The sequence below is a fragment of the Myotis myotis genome, unplaced genomic scaffold, assembly GCF_014108235.1.
Source record: "Myotis myotis isolate mMyoMyo1 unplaced genomic scaffold, mMyoMyo1.p scaffold_m19_p_13, whole genome shotgun sequence".
Taxonomy (NCBI): Eukaryota; Metazoa; Chordata; class Mammalia; order Chiroptera; family Vespertilionidae; genus Myotis; species Myotis myotis.
In genome coordinates this window covers 35,620,437-35,638,857 of record NW_023416317.1, presented here as the reverse complement: position 1 = coordinate 35,638,857, position 18,421 = coordinate 35,620,437, and the positions used below count along the sequence as shown (strand labels likewise).

At 39.7% G+C, this 18,421-nt stretch overlaps 1 protein-coding gene across 7 annotated transcripts in view; it reads left to right on the top strand.

Moving 5' to 3' along the window:
* TBC1D5 (TBC1 domain family member 5) overlaps positions 1-18,421 on the top strand; it is a 450,518-nt gene that overhangs the window by 401,221 nt on the left and 30,876 nt on the right. For all 7 annotated transcript variants that reach the window (XM_036332709.1, XM_036332707.1, XM_036332712.1 and 4 more), the window contains one exon: positions 7,821-7,984. In XM_036332709.1, coding sequence (XP_036188602.1) covers positions 7,821-7,984 — 164 coding nt within the window. The remainder of the gene's footprint in view (positions 1-7,820; positions 7,985-18,421) is intronic.

Here is an 18,421-nt window from a genome sequence, read left to right as displayed (position 1 = left end):
CAAAAAACTTTCTAACAATCTATGCTTAACAGGATTAGTAATATTAGAAGATAGAGAACTTAATCAAAATGTGCCAAACCCATTCTATTCCCCTTGAATCTCCTATTTTAAGAGTAGAAAAGTTTTTTTATTTCATAGAACTAAAACTATCATTCATACTGTCTCAAATGTCTTTTTTTCTGCCAGCCTATTTCCCTAAGGGTAATCATTGTTAAGTTTCAATAGATTTTAAACTGAGGAGTAAAGTGGGAGTCGCATAAACGTGGTAATAGCTCATGTGTCTGGAGGTGACTTCCTCTCTGGACCTTCAGGAATAAAGCACTAACAGAAATGTTCCAGTGCAGGTGACAGGCAGCAGACTGGGAGATAAAGAAAAAGGAGGTCAAGTCAACTAGAGTTGGACATAGGACTGACCACAGGGACCCCTTCTGCTCGCAAGCATGAGGGGAGAGACTGAAAACCTAAAAGTTATCCGTGTGCGTGACCCTATATTGGTCACTCTGGTGTTACTGAGAAATGAGAGCCCTGAAGCAGCAGACAGGTCCACTGTGTCCTGTATAATCACCCGAAGAAGGCAGAGAAATACGTAATGTGAAACACAAGCATCAGTTAGCGAGAAAATGCATTTTTATAGAACACTCCAAAAGACGTTGAATAAATGAGTTGTTTTTGGACTGAGAATAAGATCAGCATTTGCCCTTACTTTTAAAATACCTCATTCTGTTTTTCTTTAACTTCAGGTCATGCTTACTATAGCCTACCTGACACAGCCCTTGCTAGCGGAGCAGGGAGTGCTGCTTGGCCAGCATGGCTCTGGGGTGAGGCCTGGGTTTGAGTCCTGCCTCGAATACTGCCTTGCTGGCTGACCTAGGGAGGTCACTGACCTCTTACCTGTAACGAGAGAAAAGAATAGCTGCTTCAGGGGTATAAGAAGTGACCACCGCACTGTCCCATAGTGATGCCTCCAGAGCCATTATGTGTTTTCCTCAAATACCTTTTAGTTTTCAGAATCAAATGATGAAGGAGCCAGCTGAGCACCTCTACATTTACTTAAGAATAACTTTCGATGTCCTACAGCCCATGTTTGCAGGCAAGCTCTGGATCTGACAGTGCTTGACCACTGTGTTCAGCTAGAGCAGCTTTCTCTGGGCCTTCAGGTACAGCCTGCTTCCTTTTGCTCTCTGGTGGCACCAACGTGCATGTTTTTAATGAGCCAACATCAGCCCTCTTGCTCTCTGTCACCCGAATCTGAGGCAACAGAATGTGACCAGATGGGCCAGCTGCCTCCCTTTCTCCTGGGTCACTGCATGAAGTTGCAGCAATCCCCTTTCTGTGGCTGCAGCCCTGGGCTTTCTGCTCTTCTGAGCTACGCCTCCCACCAACGACCCCCAGATTTCCTAGCCTCCTAAACACTGTGCTTTGGGGCTTTATCCTATCACACATTGGTTTTGGTGTCATCCTCAGTTACATAGGGATGTCAGGAAGCTCCGAAGAATTTCATCAGACTGACGGAGCTAGATGTCCCCAGGAGTCCAACGGCCTTGGTAATACTGTGTCCTCTGCCAGAAGTGACCCTCCCTGAGCCACCCCACTCACCACCACTCTCCAAGTAATAAGGTTTCCCTTACACCTCTGATTGCCTGAGGCAGTATTAGATACGGCCTCCTTAGTGCTCCCAGGGTACTGTTGTTTAGGCTCCTGTTTGCTTTGATCACCTGGGATTTTAGGTTAGTGAATGTACAAGTCTATTTCCCTTGTACTGTTATTTTGGGAGCTTTTTAAGAGCTTGTCTTGTCCCCCTCCTCAGGGCTGGACAGAGTTTCTATGGGCACTTCATAAGCTCATGCCCTGCTGTTTGGTTATGAATGAAAGATTATGTGCATGCCTGATGCAGCTTGAGAAGTGGTCTGTAGTTAATATATTTAAGAATGCCTTGCAATATAAAATAACTTTTAAAGAATTGCTTTGGGTCCGAATTTCTGATAAATGAAAGCGAGTGAAGGCTTTTGGGGGCGTGCCCTCAAGCTCAGCACCTGGGGAGTGAGAGGGGTTGAGCTGAGGGGTGAGCTGACCTGCCTTACTGTTGCTGCTGGAACCCCTGGGCCTGGGATGGCCCTTCAGAGGTGTCTGCCTTGAGGCAAGAGGGTAGCCTGTACCCTCTATCAGCCCAACTAGTGACTGACTGGAGCTAATCCCCAGGGAGGGACAGGACCTTGGGCAAGCAGCTCTCCACAGCTCAGGGACCTCCCAGAACGGGACTCCTGAGAGCCATCCTCTCCCATCAGCCGGGATACGTGCCTCAGTCCTGAAGGGGCCCTGGGCAAGGCACCGCAGCAATGTACTTAAGAGTGTGCCTCTAAGAACAGGCCTTAGTTTGAGCACAGCAAAAGAAATTATTCATGTTGTCCCTGTCAGTTAAAGACATTAAAAGGTTTCTAGAGCTTCAGAGCCCCTGTGCAGTTGATGGGCTACAGGTAGCTGAGAATATCGTCAGACATCCCTCTGGCAGCCCGGGGGCCCTCGGGGGATATCCACGTGCCAGCAGGGAGCAGGCCTAAGCTGCAGTCGGACATCCTTAGCGCTGCTGAGGAGGTGGGAGAGGCTCCTGCCACCACCGCTGTGCTGGCAGGCGTCAGCCTGGCTTGTGGCTGAGCAGAGCTCCCCCTGTGAGAGTGCACTGACCACCAGGGGGCAGCTCCTGCATTGAGCGTCTGCCCCCTGGTGGTCAGTGTGTGTCATAGTGACCAGTCATTCCCAGTTGTTCTGCTGTTAGGGTCAATTTGCATATTACCCTTTTGTTATATAGGATTCTGTGCGTCAGAAGTCTAGCACAGATCTCACCAAGCTGAAACCAACATGTCAGGAGGTTCTAGGAGAGAATCATTTGCGCTATTAGCAGAATTCAGTTCCTTGAGACTATAGAACCAATGTCCCCATTTCTTAGCTGGCTGTCAGCTGGCTGCCATTCTCCTCTTCTAGAGGATGCCACATTGACCCCTGGCTCCTTTCTCAGTCCTCACAGCCAGCAAAGCCAGTTCCTCTCATGTTCAACCATCTCCTTTATAATCTTTAGTCACATCTCTGTTCCACTTGAAGGACCTCTGTGTTTACATTGGCCCACCATAATAACCTGGGGTGTTCTTCCAATCTCAAGGTTCTTAACCTTAACACACTTTTTTTTTTTTTTTGCAGAGTCCTTTTGCCATATAGGGTAGCATACTCACAAGCTCTGCCGATTAAGGGTCTAGGCCAGGGGTGGGCAAACTTTTTGACTCGAGGGCCACAATGGGTTCTTAAACTGGACTCAGAAGAAGGAGCTGCGGCTGTGTTTCCCAACGTTGCCATGTTAACACTGCTGCTGGTGAAGGAGCGGAGGGGAGAGCAAGAGGACCCTCCGCTCTTTCGGCTCCGCAGGCCAGATAGAAAGCCGGACGGGCCGAATCCGGCCCGCGGGCCGTAGTTTGCCCACGGCTGGTCTAGGCCAACCATGTCAAACTCGCAGCCAGCAGGCCACATGTAAACAAGGCATGGGGCCTGCCAGCCATGAGTTTAACATGCTTGGTCTAGGCATTATTCTGCCTACCTCATATATGGTTTTTAGGGGGACGATACGAATGATCAAAATTGACCCAAGCAGAAGCAGAAAACCTTAATAGTGGAATGAACTTAGAAAAAAATCCAAAAAGCCATCATTGTGATGCCATTAAAATGTCACTGGCACCAGATAATTTTATAGCTAGATGATTCAAATTTTGAAGGTACAGATAAATTCAGTTGTATAATTTTAGAAAAAGCTAAACATTTTTTCATTTTATTTTGTGAAAAAGCCATGTTCTTGCAAATCAAAATGCTTTGGCTTCTTAGATTTATCTTTTTTCCTATGGACTTTTAAAAGCAATTTGGAACTCAGAACTAAGCAAACATTCCTTTTGTTTTAGCTATATCTTCCACAACCCCAAGGCAATAAAAGCTACTTAACAAGTAGAGTTCCAAGGAGCGATGAGAAAATATTTATAAAGGGAAAAAGAAAAACCTAGGTTTATAATAAATACTTAAATTTTTTCCCACTACATCATCTTGGAGTAAGAAATGCCTTCCTAAGCAGGACCATAAAAACAAAAACCATAGAGGAAAATATAGACACACACTTATATACAAATGGTTGAGTTCCAGAATTTAGGAGGAACTCCCCTAAATCAGCTTTTTAAAATAAAATGAGCAGAGATGATTCACACAGGACCTTCAGATGACTGGTATGAATAAGTTGAAAGATATTCAACCTCACTAGTTATCAGGAAACTTCAAACTAACATAATGAAATTCTGCTTCCATCAATTAATCAAATAAAAAATTAGATGAATAGCCGTAACTGGTTTGGCTCAGTGGATAGAGTATCAGCCTGTGGACTGAAGGGTCCCAGGTTCGATTCCAGTCAAGGGCATGTGCCTTGGTTGTGGGCACATCCCCAGTGGGGGGGTGTGCAGGAGGCAACTGATCGATGTTTCTCTCTCATCGTGTTTCTAACTCTCTATTCCTCTCCCTTCCTCTCTGTAAAAAAAATGAATAAAATATATATTTTTTTAAAAATTAGATGAATAGATAAATATATATCATGTTACATTTACACATGTGTATAAATATACATATATATGTAGGTTAAAATCCTAGGAGAAATCAATTTGGAATTATTAATGTAAATTTAAAATGCACATACAATTAGACATAGCAGTCCCATTTATGTAACTTTACCTAATAGAAATAGACAACAGTTTGTACCTAAAAACATATCTCTTTCGAGTTTTAATTGTCATTTAGTTTGTACAGGCAAAAAAAACAAAAGAAAGAAAAATCTTAAATGTCTATTTAGGAAAGCTATAATTGTTTCTTCTTCACAGCCATTAAAAAGAGTAAGGCAGATTTGTATATAAGAGGAACACAAATTTCAAAGACTAAGTTCAGTCCAAAAAGCAAGTCAGAGAGGGAAGTGTTTTTGGAATGACAGGACCTCTGAAAATGTTCCTCCATAACAGCAACAAGATCAGAAATGTCAAAGCTTTATCTGAACTCTGGAAATTAATCAAAGAATTGTAATAACGTAATTTGAAAAGCATCTATTCAAGAAAAAAGGGCTGGATCTCAGTAAGAACAGCATGCTTTGTAGCTTTTCCACTTGCCTTATTCCTGCCCATCCCTCACCATGTCTGCCATAGTCTTTGATAACCATCAGCCTTGCAACCACTGGAGGAGAAAGAATGGACTTGGAGCACCCTAAAAGTCCCATCCCCAGTAAATGGTAGCTATTTGACTTGTCCAGCAACTTCCGGAAAGGCCTCATTCATAGGGCTTGTCTTTATTTGACCTTATTCAGAACTCACTAAGGGAGAAACCCTGTCCATAGGGCATCTATCAAAAATCATCAGTGGAAATGGCTTAATATCACAGCTGCCCAAGGCAGAAGTAGAGCAAACAAGATGCTAACCAAAAACTTAACGGGAAAACCAGAGGCTAGCAAAAAACTTAGAAGTAAAAATCAAAGACCCATCAGGGTCTTTGAAAATCTCCAATATATTCCTGGTATTCTAGAAGGCCACACACAGGCAGGAAAGAATTGAGAATGGCTCAGTCTCTCAGCTCTGGGTGAACCGGAGGCTCTGCATCAGCAGGAATGAAGGCTAATGCAGAATTGTAAAACTATCCTTCAGAAAGGAAGGAAAATTAAGGCAGTCACAGATAAAAACAATTAATTGCTAGCAAATCTGTCCTACAAGACACAGTAAAGGGAGTCATTCAGGCTGAAATGAAAGGACACTAGAAGTTAACTTAAATCTATACAAAGAAAAAGAGCAATGATAAAAACAGGTAAATATAAAAGACAGTATAAGTGTATTTTGCTTATATCTTATATTGTTAAGATGGCAATACTACCCAAATTGATCTACATATTCATAACAATCCCTATCAGAATCTCAGTTATCATTTTGGGAGAAATTAACAAACTAATCTTAAAACTCAAGTGGAAATGCAGCCCACTTCTAATATCCAAAGCAATGTTGAAGGAGAACTCCCAGTCTGATTTCAAAGCTTACTATAGCTACAGTAATCAAATGCTAATGACAAGGACGTAAAAATAGCCGTGTGTAAATTGAATAGAGTTGAGAGCATAGAAATAAACCTGTAAATTAATTTTAAACAAGGGTGCCAAGACCATTCAATGTGGAAAGAATATCTTTTCTACAAATAGTATTGGGAAAACTGGATATCCACATGCAAAAGGATAAAGTTGAACTACTTCCTTATGCTACATACAAAAAGTCACTCAAAATGGACAATAGCCTTAAGTACAAGAACTAAAACTATAACACTCTTAAAAGAAAGCATAGGAGTAAATCTTTGTGACCTTGGATTAGGCAGTGGCTTCTTAGACATGATACCAACAGCATAAGCAACTAAAGAAAAAATAGGTAAATGGGACTCATCGAACCACTGAATTATACATTTCAAAAGGGTGAATTTTATGGTATATGAATTATATCTCAGTAAAGCTGATTTTTTTTATAAAGGCAATTTTCACATTTAATCTATTTACAGTGAGACTATATTTACTTATTAATGATATAATTTTAAAAAGAAAAAAATAAATTAATAGATGGTTCTGGAGGTTTATTTTTTTATTTTTATTATTATTTTTTGTTGTTGTTAATCCTCACGCGAGGATATTTTTCCATTGATTTTTAGGGAGAGTGGAAGAGAGAGGGAAAGACGGAGAGAAACATTAATGTGAGAGAAACACATCGATTGGTTGCCTCCAGCATGAGCCCTGACCAGTGCCCAGATCCAGGAGGAGCCTGCAACCAAGGTGTATGTGCCCTTGACCGGAATCGAACCCAGGACCCTTTGGTCCACAGGCTGGTGCTCTATCCACTGAGCCAAACCAGCTAGGGCCCAGAGGTCTTTTTCAATTCCGACATTCTAGGACTCTATGCCCTCGAGATCTCCTAGGTCAGTGGTTCTCAACCTTCTGGCCCTTTTGACCCAACCATAAAATTATTTTCGTTGCTACTTCATAACTGTAATGTTGCTACTGTTATGAATCGTAATGTAAATATCTGATATGCAGGATGGTCTTAGGCGACCCCTGTGAAAGGGTCATTCGACCGCCAAAGGGGTCACGACCCACAGGTTGAGAACTGCTGTCCTAGGTGCTGGGACCTATTCCCCCCTCTCCTCTCCTAACCTCAGAGTTACTGCCCTTCCAGGGTCAGCAACAACATCATCCATTGCAGGTTGAACCCTGTCTGTGGGAGCTAACCTCTATTTAGATAGAGGTTATGTGAGCTAGCACTTTGTCCCCATTTCTAGATGCTTCAACCATAGGCCGGGGTAGCCAATAAATCTGTTCTGCAATTAATGAAAAGGGAAGAGACCCTTTTGAAAACTGAAGGATTTCAAATTTTTTATATTAATATAATGTACAGTATAATAGTTTCCAGTTTCTATTAATAAGGATGATTCCATTACTGAGAGTCCTGTTTTTAAATCTGTGATTTCTAAAAACTGGATTTTTGATTTTTTATATGTGTGTAACACTTGGACTGTTGTAATATAAATTACATGTAGAAAACTATAGTGTACTTCATTGTTTAAAAACATTGACAGCTAATCTGGTACATAAAAATGCATGCCCTTTAATGCTCCATAGTGTCATTGTGTTGACAGTGTAAACAAAGAAGTGTCACAATGGGTCATTTATTAAAAGCAGTAAGTTTAGACACGTAGTGAAAGAGTGGTGTTTCATTATTGCCACTTTATATTTCTTACAGGACAAAGTTCTAAAAACATCAGTTCATCTCCAAGCATTGAGAGTTTGCCTGGAGGAAGAGAATTCACTGGCTCCCCACCTTTGTCTGCTACTAAAAAGGATTCCTTCTTCAGCAACATCTCCCGTTCCCGCTCACACAGCAAAACAATGGGCAGAAAAGAGTCTGTAAGTATTTAGCAGTGGTTTTCTTTTTATCTTTCATTTCCTTCTAGAGGGATGCATTTGTTAGAGCTTCTTATAATGCTCTTAAAATTTATACTACACTGGAGCAGGGAGGAAAGTAGCATCAATTTACAGTAAGTTAAATCCCAAGTCTCAGGTCCTTTTTCCCCTGCAAAATGACTTTTTGTCAAAGCCTGTGTGGTTTTTTTTTCTTCTAAAATGTAGCAAATAGCATTATACCAAATAATAGATTAAGACACCAAAACAAACCAAGCTGTTTTGTTGTTTGTTTTTTTCAGTTTCAAGCATTTCCTGAAAATTCAAAATTATTTTACCACTTGTTTTTAAAAGTTATACAGATTACATTTCAATTGTGGTCTATTGATAGTTGCTCTCTAAGAACCTTTGTATACATTACTCAAAAGAACATGTCTAAAGCATATCAACTACTTAAAAAACACATAACCTAGCTGTGTCTGAAAATGTTAAGCCAAATCACAAGAAATAAAACATTTAGCCACATTTTATAGCTCATTTAACAGAATATTCTGCTATGAAGAATTTATCTGCCGACTGGAAGAGGATGCAAATTTAAGGTATTACAGAAAAGAATCTACTAGTAGCTGTTGCTGAAATAGTCCTAAATTAGAAAAAAAAAATTGTAAAACTTCTGAGGTATAATTATTTACGGTACACAGAATAGATAATGACGTGGTATCTGTCTGACTGTGTGTGATCTTGGGCAAGATAGCTTTATGGTGCTTCAACCCTCTCATCTGCAAGTTAAACAACATGCAGTGCTCTCTGAAGGGAAGGGCTCACTACACACTCTCTTGGGGTCCCTTTCCATGCGTAGAAACTGTGATTCCTTAATTTGTGGAAGAGCAGAATGGAACGTTCATTTAAAGATGGCAGCTTTAGTGCAGGCAGTTAGCTCTGCTCCCTCTTAGATTCCACTCCAGGGACAGTTAGAATAGTTAAAAATAAACCCTCAAGGAATAAGAAACCAGGAGAAAAGACAACAACAACATTTTTTGTTCCTTGGAAAGCAGATGTTAAGTGCTAACTAACTTAGCCACCTAAGAAAGCTGAACACCAAGTCAGCAGTAGGTAAAAATCAAGAAGCAATGTGATTTAGATTTCATCTTCTGGAAGCTCGGGAACTGGAAATGGGGTAAAGGTGGAACTATAGACATGAGAATCAGTCAGAGGTCTCTCTCTTCAGAAAGCAGTTGGATTCCCTTCCCCATGCTGGCAGAAGACTAGAAATTTAATTATCTGGACTGAGTGAGATCAGGCATGTTCAAGTACAGCACTACCCTACTGGAAAAGGAATCTATAATAATAAAAGCATAATATGCCAATTAGCTGGGGCTGCAGGGAAGCCTGGGTCCTGGGTGCCAGAGGGAAGCTGATGCCGGCAGCCGTGGGAAGGAAGGGCCTACTTTTGCACAAATTTCATGCATCGGGCCTCTAGTGATGAATATATTTAGCTTCAGAATTTGGCCTCACCCCACCTGCTCCCTAAATTCCAGTATGTATATCCCTCCAGGCAGGAAGAGTTTTCTCTAAGCAGAAGTCACAAATGAAAAAACATGCAGACTTTCTGACCTCAGTGGTTCTTCAGGGAAATAGCCAGCTTGCTTACAGTGAACCTACCCATCACAGTCCCATCCAAACAGACCTTGCTCTTGACTTTTAGTTTATACTGTTTTATATGAGCAGCACAGTCGAGGATCACCAGGTACTTGAGGAGAGCATCTGAGAATGAAAGACAGACAAAAAAAAAAAAAAAGGTATCATTTGTATGTATGTCCTGATGTTTTCATGTGAGTACCTGGTACACAGTAATTAAGCAAAAATAACTCAAGTTGAACTCTGGGTATGTTATTTACCTGTGATTAGAAAATAGCAAAATAATGATATTAGCACTTTTAAATATCATTTTTTTGAAGTTCATTTTCTGAGTGGCTCTTTAGGTAAAAATGATTTTGACATCAAAATAATAAAATGCTATTAAAGAAAGAAAGCAACTGGGAGGAAGCAAGTCTATGTAGGAGTAGAATGCCTCAAAAAAATATTCAGAAAACAACCACTATTAGAATCTACAATATCAACAATGTAAAACTCAATAGAAGAATTGGAAGATAAAATTGAGGAAATTTCTCAAGAAAATAGAATACGGGCAGAAATGGGAGGTCAGAAAGAAAAATATAAGAAAACTAGAGAACCAACCCCAGAGGTTCAAAATCTAAAAAACACAAGTTCCAGACAGAGAGAACAGACAAAATGAAAGAAATAGTCAAAAATACAATTCAATAAAGTTTTCCACTAGTGAAAGAAAGACCTGAGTTTTCAGATTGTAAAGGTCCATGGAATGTCCCACACAAGTAAATAGAAACTCACACACTAATACATCACTGAAAAGGTTCAGCACTCTGGGAACAAAGAGATATCCTACAAACTTGAAGAATTGGGTTAAAAGAAAGATTTCCAACAAAGGATCAAGAATTAGCATAGCTACAAACTTATCTTGGCAACACAGAAACAAGACAATGGAGGAATGCCTTCATTACTTCCAACCGAGTTTCTATACTGAGCCAAATTAATTAAATGTGAGGGTAGGATAAAGCCACTTTCAGACATTCAAGATTCAAAAAATTTATTCCCATGCACCTCAGACTCCACTGGAGGACATGCTCTACAAAAATGAGGGCGTACGCTGAGGATGAGGAATACCTGAGAACAAGGAAATAGATTTTTCAGAGCAAGACAACAATATTCCCCAGAATGAGAATGCAGGGAGATCCCAAAACTATGTACCACACAGCTACTTAGCAGGTCCAGTGAGCAGCAGCCAACCCACATTGCAGAAAGTTAGAAGGTTCCAGAAAGTTTTCTCCAAAACAATGAAATTGTAAGAATAATGAATTTATTTGAACAAATTGAGTAATTTATACAACTAGTGGTGAGATTGGGTTTAAATTAGTGATAACTTTAGAAAAAAACAAGCCAGTAAAGCATAGAACAATTGGTAACCCCAAAGAAAAACAAAGAAGCTACAGGAAAAGAAATAAAGGTTATGAGAAACCTTTTAAGTGAGTTACGACTATTATGTACATAGACATTATAATGTAAGCCTGTTGACTATTAATCTAATCAAAACCATGGTGAAATTCATTTGAGAAGATGGGATGTGGGAACTGTTTGTTTGAATGCAGAGGGAAGGGGGCAGGTGGTAGTGGTCATTAGAGCTAAATCCTCATCCTCCATAGTGGAAAAGTAGTGTATAATATTCTAGAACAGTGATTTCAACCGTTTTCATCTCATCGCACACATAAACTAATTACTAAAATTCTGTGGCACACCCAAAAATATATCTTTTGCCAATCTCACACCCAAAAAAAAGGTGTAATTGTTTTTTGATTTACCAAAAAAAGAACAATAATAGTAATTACCTACCCTTTTTGCTCCAAAGTGACTTTTTAAAAAACCAGGTGCCTATATTTGTACATAAGGATTTCTGGTGCCAAGAATTAACCGATCAGATACAACCTTATTATGCAACTTTATTATCCAAGAAGATGCATCTCTGTATATGACCTACATATTTATGAATCAAGATAGGGTATTTACACTGGATGGCTCTTGTTGTGTTGATTGTCACTTTTTTTATTTGACAGTCTAAGGCAGTGCTCAGCAAACTGCGGCTCGGCAAACCACGGCTCACGAGCCACAATGCGGCTCTTTGGCCCCTTGAATGTGGCTCTTCCACAAAATACCAGCTCTTCCACAAAATACCGACTTCTGCGCATGGGCCAAGAAGTTTCAATCGCACTATATGTGTGCACCTGCACGTGGTATTTTATGGAAGAGCCACAGTCAAGGGGCCAAAGAGTCGCGGTTTGCCGACCACGGGTCTAAGGGGAAAAAGGTCAGGTATTGCATGTTTTCAGAATTCTTGCAGCACACCATTAAAAATCGTTGCTATAGAAAAATCAAGAAGTAGCAATATAAGCTAGAGCATAGAGATGAAAAAAAGTGGGTAAAAGAATGAAAAGTGGTAACTTCTGGAGAACAGGAAGTGGAGGGTGGGGCTGTGTGAAATGTTTTTCATAACAAGCCTTGTAGAACCATTTGACTCTTAACAGTGTTACATATATAACAGATTAAAAATAATAACTTCAAGTTACAACAAAAATAGAATATATCGACATAATAAATTAGAAGAGAAGATGTCTGTACAGAAAAACAACAACATATCTATGAAGAATCGGAGTCAGGAATAACAAATGAGAAAAGCATATGGAGAGATGTGTCATTTGCATCATCAAATTTTGGTAGCATATGGATTAGTCTACAACACCAATTAATTACTTTTCTTTATGGTGATGCAGTGACTTAAAACTGAGAAGTGGAGCAAAAATAGAAATAGAGTAAATCTAATCCTCCATGTAGACCTGCTGTGAACCAAGAAACAGAATGTCAAGTTACTATCCAAAATTTAATTTATTTCCTGACTTGTAGGAAGTACGTAGGCAGAAATTTTCAAGAGAAAGTTCATGGTTGTCCAAGTAATGGTTAGCTTATTATTTTATGAAATAATGTATTGTAGTCAGTGCCCTTCGCCAAATAATTTCAGTTTTCCCCCATTCTAGGCTCTTGATAGCATTATACCTCCATGTCTCCTATAGTCTGTCAGAGTCATGTGACTGGTTCTGCTCAGTGAGTTGAGTGGAAGTGATATGTATATATTGTCACTACAGGATCCTCCCAGCTCTGTCTTCCCCTCTGGCACAATGAGTAGAACCCATCTGCCAACCATGATAGACATGGAGTATGAGTGATAAATGAACCTCTATTAATTTAAGGTGAGAGTTGCTTATCACAGCATAACAGTGCACATAATTGGGAATCATTCTCTGATGGGAACCACATACCGACCCGTGATGGTCCCAGTAGCATCAGAGCCTATGACTGGGCATTTATCATCCCTGAGCCCACTTTGCTTTCATTTCCAGCCCAGTCAGCGTGATACAGGGGTATTTCATGTCCTTAAAAAGTTCAAGATAGTTTCTCATTAACCTCATCATTATCAGTTTTTCATACAAGCAAGTGGTCCAAATTGAAGCAAAGATATCTCTTCTTTGGGACCCAGTGCCCTAAACTATATATTTTTTAGATTTCAAGATTCAAATTGATCTTTTATAGTGGCTCAGGGTCGAGAAATGGTTAGTGTCAGTTAATAAAAAGATGAAATAGCAGTTGAAAAGAGACATCAAAACAAAGATACTTTAGTACTACTTCTCAACCTAAGTTTGTCTAAATCTGCTTGTGTTTCTAATCCAATCATTGAGAAATGATTTCCAAAATCAGTATAGGTGTGACATATTCTGGACAAGGTCATATAGTAAGTCTCAGAACTTATTTCCTCTCAGCATTGCCTTTCTGTAAACCACAAGCTATCTTTAGATGAAGTTGTACACATTCATTCCTGTTAATGCCCCTGATTTGGCCTTATAATAAAAGAGTGTACAACTCAGTCTTTAAAAAGGTAATTAGTAAAATCTTGTGCCATGTGTTTATAATATACATGATTATACTTTTCTGAAATGTGAGCAAACTAGTAGGAAGTTTTAAAAATGACCTTACTTCATGATCAGTAGTAGTATTGTTTTGAGGATTGATATTTGAAGACAATTATTCCTCTGCTTTGTTTCCCAAAAAAGCCTCTTGGGCTCACTTAATTCAAACCCAGGTTTTATTTTTTAAATTTATTTATTGATTAAGGTATTACATATGTGTCCTTATTCCCCCTTTGGCCCCCCCACCCCTCCCCCACTCATGCCCTCATCAAACCCAAGTTTTAATCAAGCCCTGACTTTTTTAGTCTTGCAGACAAAATTCAAAATGTTTATACTTTTTATTTTTCATGCTTTATTTTGCATAATGTAAATGACATTCTATACTTAGTTTTCTAGAAATATATTTTCTTTGGTCATTCATCTGACAAATAATTTTTTACTTATTTTGGCACTGTTACATGTTCTACAATTATTGCCAAATAATTTTCCAAGAATATCTTTGCTAAGGTTAAAGAAAAAGGAACATACTGAACATTAAGAAAAACTCAAATTGATTTGTCTGTGTGAATAAGTTCTAATATTTAAGCACATCAGCCAATTAAAAGATTTTTTTAATGTTCCTGATGAACTGCAAGACATTTTGCTATGCTTTGTGATAGTTACACACCAATCTCTAAAGATCTAAACATATCCAATTGGAATCCTCTCTAAGCCCCAGGAAATAAAAATTGTCTGAGCTGAAAATCCCTGCATAAAACAGATGTGTAGTGAGGTAAAAACCACCTGCTGGTCCAGATCACCACTAGGGCTGCTCATCCTGTGTCTGGGTGACCCCTGCATGCACTCATCATTGCCATTTGGCAGGTTGAATATATACCATGGTCATGCTAATAGGATTTGTTTTTGTAATATTCATATATCTATTCTTTATCATGACAAGATAACAAAAAGTGTCAGATGAATGAAAACAAATTTGAATGCAGACTCATATTTACTTGAGGAAGTATAGACAACCTGGACATGATCTAATCTACTTCAGGTCATGTTCTAGATATTGGAATTTAAGACGCATCTGCATTAGAACTATGAGAAAGCAGTCCAAATGAGGGTGCTGACAATGAAACTGAAGGAGGGGGAAACACATCAAAAGTTAAGTAATAATTAAATAAAAATATAACTCATCAACATAAGAGGCAGTTTATGGTTAAATGCTGTATAAGTAGTAAGGGCAATAAGTAATATGGATTCAAAAGATCGAACACCATGGGCTACATTGGTCTAGATAAGCTCCATGTGAGAAATCAGACTTTAACCACAAACATATTTCTTCTTTCATTAAATGCAGCCATTGATTCCCTTATGAATATCCAACAGTTTCTTAGAATGGAGTAGTGGTGGATATCAAGTAGGCAGTCAGAATATCTGTTGCAGGTGTTCCCTTCTTCCTCACATCCTCTGGCAAATGTAAAATAGCTGGGATTATATCAAGTTGTTTTTAGTACAAATACAAGAAATGATTATCTCAATGAGGAAATTTATTGCTTATTATTTCAATAAGAGTTTATTGGCTTTGTCCTCAACTCACTCCTATCATGTTCTCAAGAGGGTTGCCACAGAGCCACGTATCTATCCTGTTATTCCTCCTCTCACCCTCCTCACACATGCACATCTTCTAGAGATGTCTATCTGGACATTCCCCAGCAGGCTTTCCCTCCCATCTCATTGACTGGCCAAAAGTAAATCCCTTGCCCCCTCCCCAACCAATCTCTGGTAAGATGAAAGGATTAGAGAAGCCCATGACAGTATGGAAAGGTGGTGAGGGAGGGGTGACTAGACAATTTGATAGGTGAATTATCCCTAAATTATTAATTGTCAAAATGGTTTATTTAATCATTCCCTAAGGTATTTGCATTTTAAAGAACCAGTTCTGTTCCACCAATGATGTATTAGCCATGAGTTTCTAGGCAGCTTGATTTAGATTGGTAAGTGGAAGAAAGAAATTGAGCAAGTGGCATTCCCAGTAGGCCAGAATTTTTGTAGTTATCAGATTTTCTCTTCAGTCAGTGATGTATACTTTCTAAGAACACATGGTATGTGGAAAGTATTGATTATAATGGATTTCTTTATGAGCCTCTATATGGAATTGAAATCTGGCATCTAGAATTTATCTAGTTATAGGATTTTTTCAATTCATAAATATACATTTATAATCTTTTATTACTTAATAATAATAATGATTGCATTAAAATACAGTGCTATTTGAAATACCTGTTCCTATTTAATACAGTTTATTAAAATGAATAGATATAAAATGAATTTAGACATCTGCAATTTTTCTAGCTCCTTCTAAGTCTCATGATAGGAATTTTAATCTAAGGCTAAATTGAACTCAGGTATTTGAAACATGACATTTAGTTAGTTATGCAATGTTATCTGAACCTTGTTCACAGTCCTTTGCCAGGGCATCAGTTCAAGGCAAGGAAGGTGGACCACATATGTTCGTAGGAGTGTCCCTTCTTCCTGTCGCCACCTGTTTGCCTCCCCCAGTTCACCTCATTGTAAAGAAATGGGAGCGTCTAAGGGAGCATCACAGAGAGCTGTTTTCGACTATTTGTAGATGACATTTTAGTTTCTCTTTTGCAAACAGGTTTTATAACCAACTTTTTAACAACTTTTTATTTATGCTTCAATAAATTTATTTTCAACCAAAATTCTGAGGAACCTGTGGAGGCAGGACCATAGGAAATGGAATTCTGAACCTTGACTGTAATGCCTTTTTTAGGAACGTGAATATGATGCCCTTTGGGGGCAAATGAGACACTCATCTCCATCATCTCCATGAAATGCAAAGGTACCAGACTGTACCCATGCCAAACACTGCCCCGGAGGCAGAGACGGTGGTGTCTGGGAGAGCTCAAGTGAAGCAATTAGAAATATTTAGAATGCCTGGACAGAACTCCCTGTACATTTGACTCATGCTCAATTAAATGCCCCATCGATAGCGTTTGCTTCCTTCCAGTGACCTTTCCTGAAATGTGACATTTATTTAGTCTTGCAGTGACACCTTGCCGTGGGGACAGTGCCTCAAAGTGCACATGTGCAAGGCAGGGGAGGCATGAGGACTTTTAGCTACCCTGTGCACGTGGGGGTCAGGCAAGGCCAGAGGCCAAATCCTAAGGCTGTTAGGTTATGCTCCTCTTCCCCCCTCAATGGTACCACCACTTTCTCCTACCCAGCATCTTTCTGCTCTTAAATTTCCTGCCCCATAACTTCTCATCCTTTATTCTTTGAAACACCTTTGTTAACTTTCCCAGGAATCCACTGGTCACTAATTTGGGAAAGATAAGCTTTGCTCCTGTCATGGGAACTCTAAGCCACTGAACAAAGAGGGAGATGTCTATCACACAGGTAGCTATTGCCTTGACACCTTATGGCCAAGGAACTCCTTTTCGGTTGTTCTCATGCTGAAGCTCTGTGTTCAGAGGGTCAGTCAGAGGCTTGGGTTACCACAGCTTCCTCTCTTTCCCTGAACCTGCTATTTCCCCTCCCAGTTTTCTACTCCTAGATGCCCATGTATCAGGAATTCATACACATGGAAATACTGTAGGTGGTAAGCACCAGAGACCTCACACCTGAAGCTTGGGAGCAAAGGGCAGAGTTACGGAACATTCAGTGATGTGGTCTGTGCACTTCTCACAGAGCAGTAACTCAGAGCATGATGATTGCAGTCAGCCACGAACAAACTGGGCTTATATTAAATCCTAGAAAGTAATGGTCTACATTAGAAAACAAGACAGAAAAAAATAAAGAAAAACTTTTTAACTGGAAAAGCATTTATGAAAGCTTCAGATTCCAGAGCCTCACATTAGTAGCATCAGCATTGAGGTGGGGATGCCCTAGTTATTTGTAAGTATGTCCTTTGCTTTAACTGTCGGAGAACTACTTGTATTGAGTTAAAAGGCTTTTACAGGCACTTGTCACTATCACAGTCTCCCCTGTGGCAGATGTTGTACCTGGCACTCAGTAAATGTTTAGGAATGAATGGATGCGGTTGAGGGGTCTGTGTGCTATGCAAGGATTTAGGTGTTTAGAGTTTATTTTGGCCTCAGGGGCCTGAAAAGTCACCTCATTCCCCAGTGGTATTCACCAACCACATATAAAAGCTAATAAGACTTGTTGGTACATACAGGAAATTCGTTTTCTATCAGTTAGTTTAAGGAGTGAATTAACAAAAGTGTGATAGGCATGTGAATAAACCAGGTAATTCAGAGAATTATTTCCTTCTCACCTTTTCTTTTTCTTTCCAGAAGTCTCAAAATTGATAGTGTTTGTGTTAAACAGCACTGTTCCAGCACTTGGTTTCCTTTACGGATTGTAACTTAAACTACTTCCTCAACCATGCTTGATCCTCAGCGTGGATTTGCTGTGGGCGCCATTGTTTTTGTTTATCTCTAATTGGACTTTGTGGGGGTCAGGTAGTCCAGAGAATAGTGGTACAAGGGTGCACATTTTATCCTCACATGGGGCAGTTCGCTTTGTTATAAGAAAAACAACCTTGGCTGAGCCCTTCTCTCTGGGTCAGCCATCACATGCCTACTTTTGGTGCCAGGAGCAGCAAGGGAAAGCACATAGATGGTTCAACCTGCCAGCAACAGGGTGAGAAACTCAGGTGGAGTCCCCGGTGCTGGCTGGCTGGTTGCATCAGTTGGTCTGATCACATGTGCGTGGAGAGGGAAAAACCCTGGTTAAATAAAGTTACATCTGTGCCAGTTGGCCTGGTGGAGGAGAGAGCTATTCTCGTTTACAAAAGATTGGTCAGGTTGCTTAATTATAAAAGTACAACACGGAAATCCAA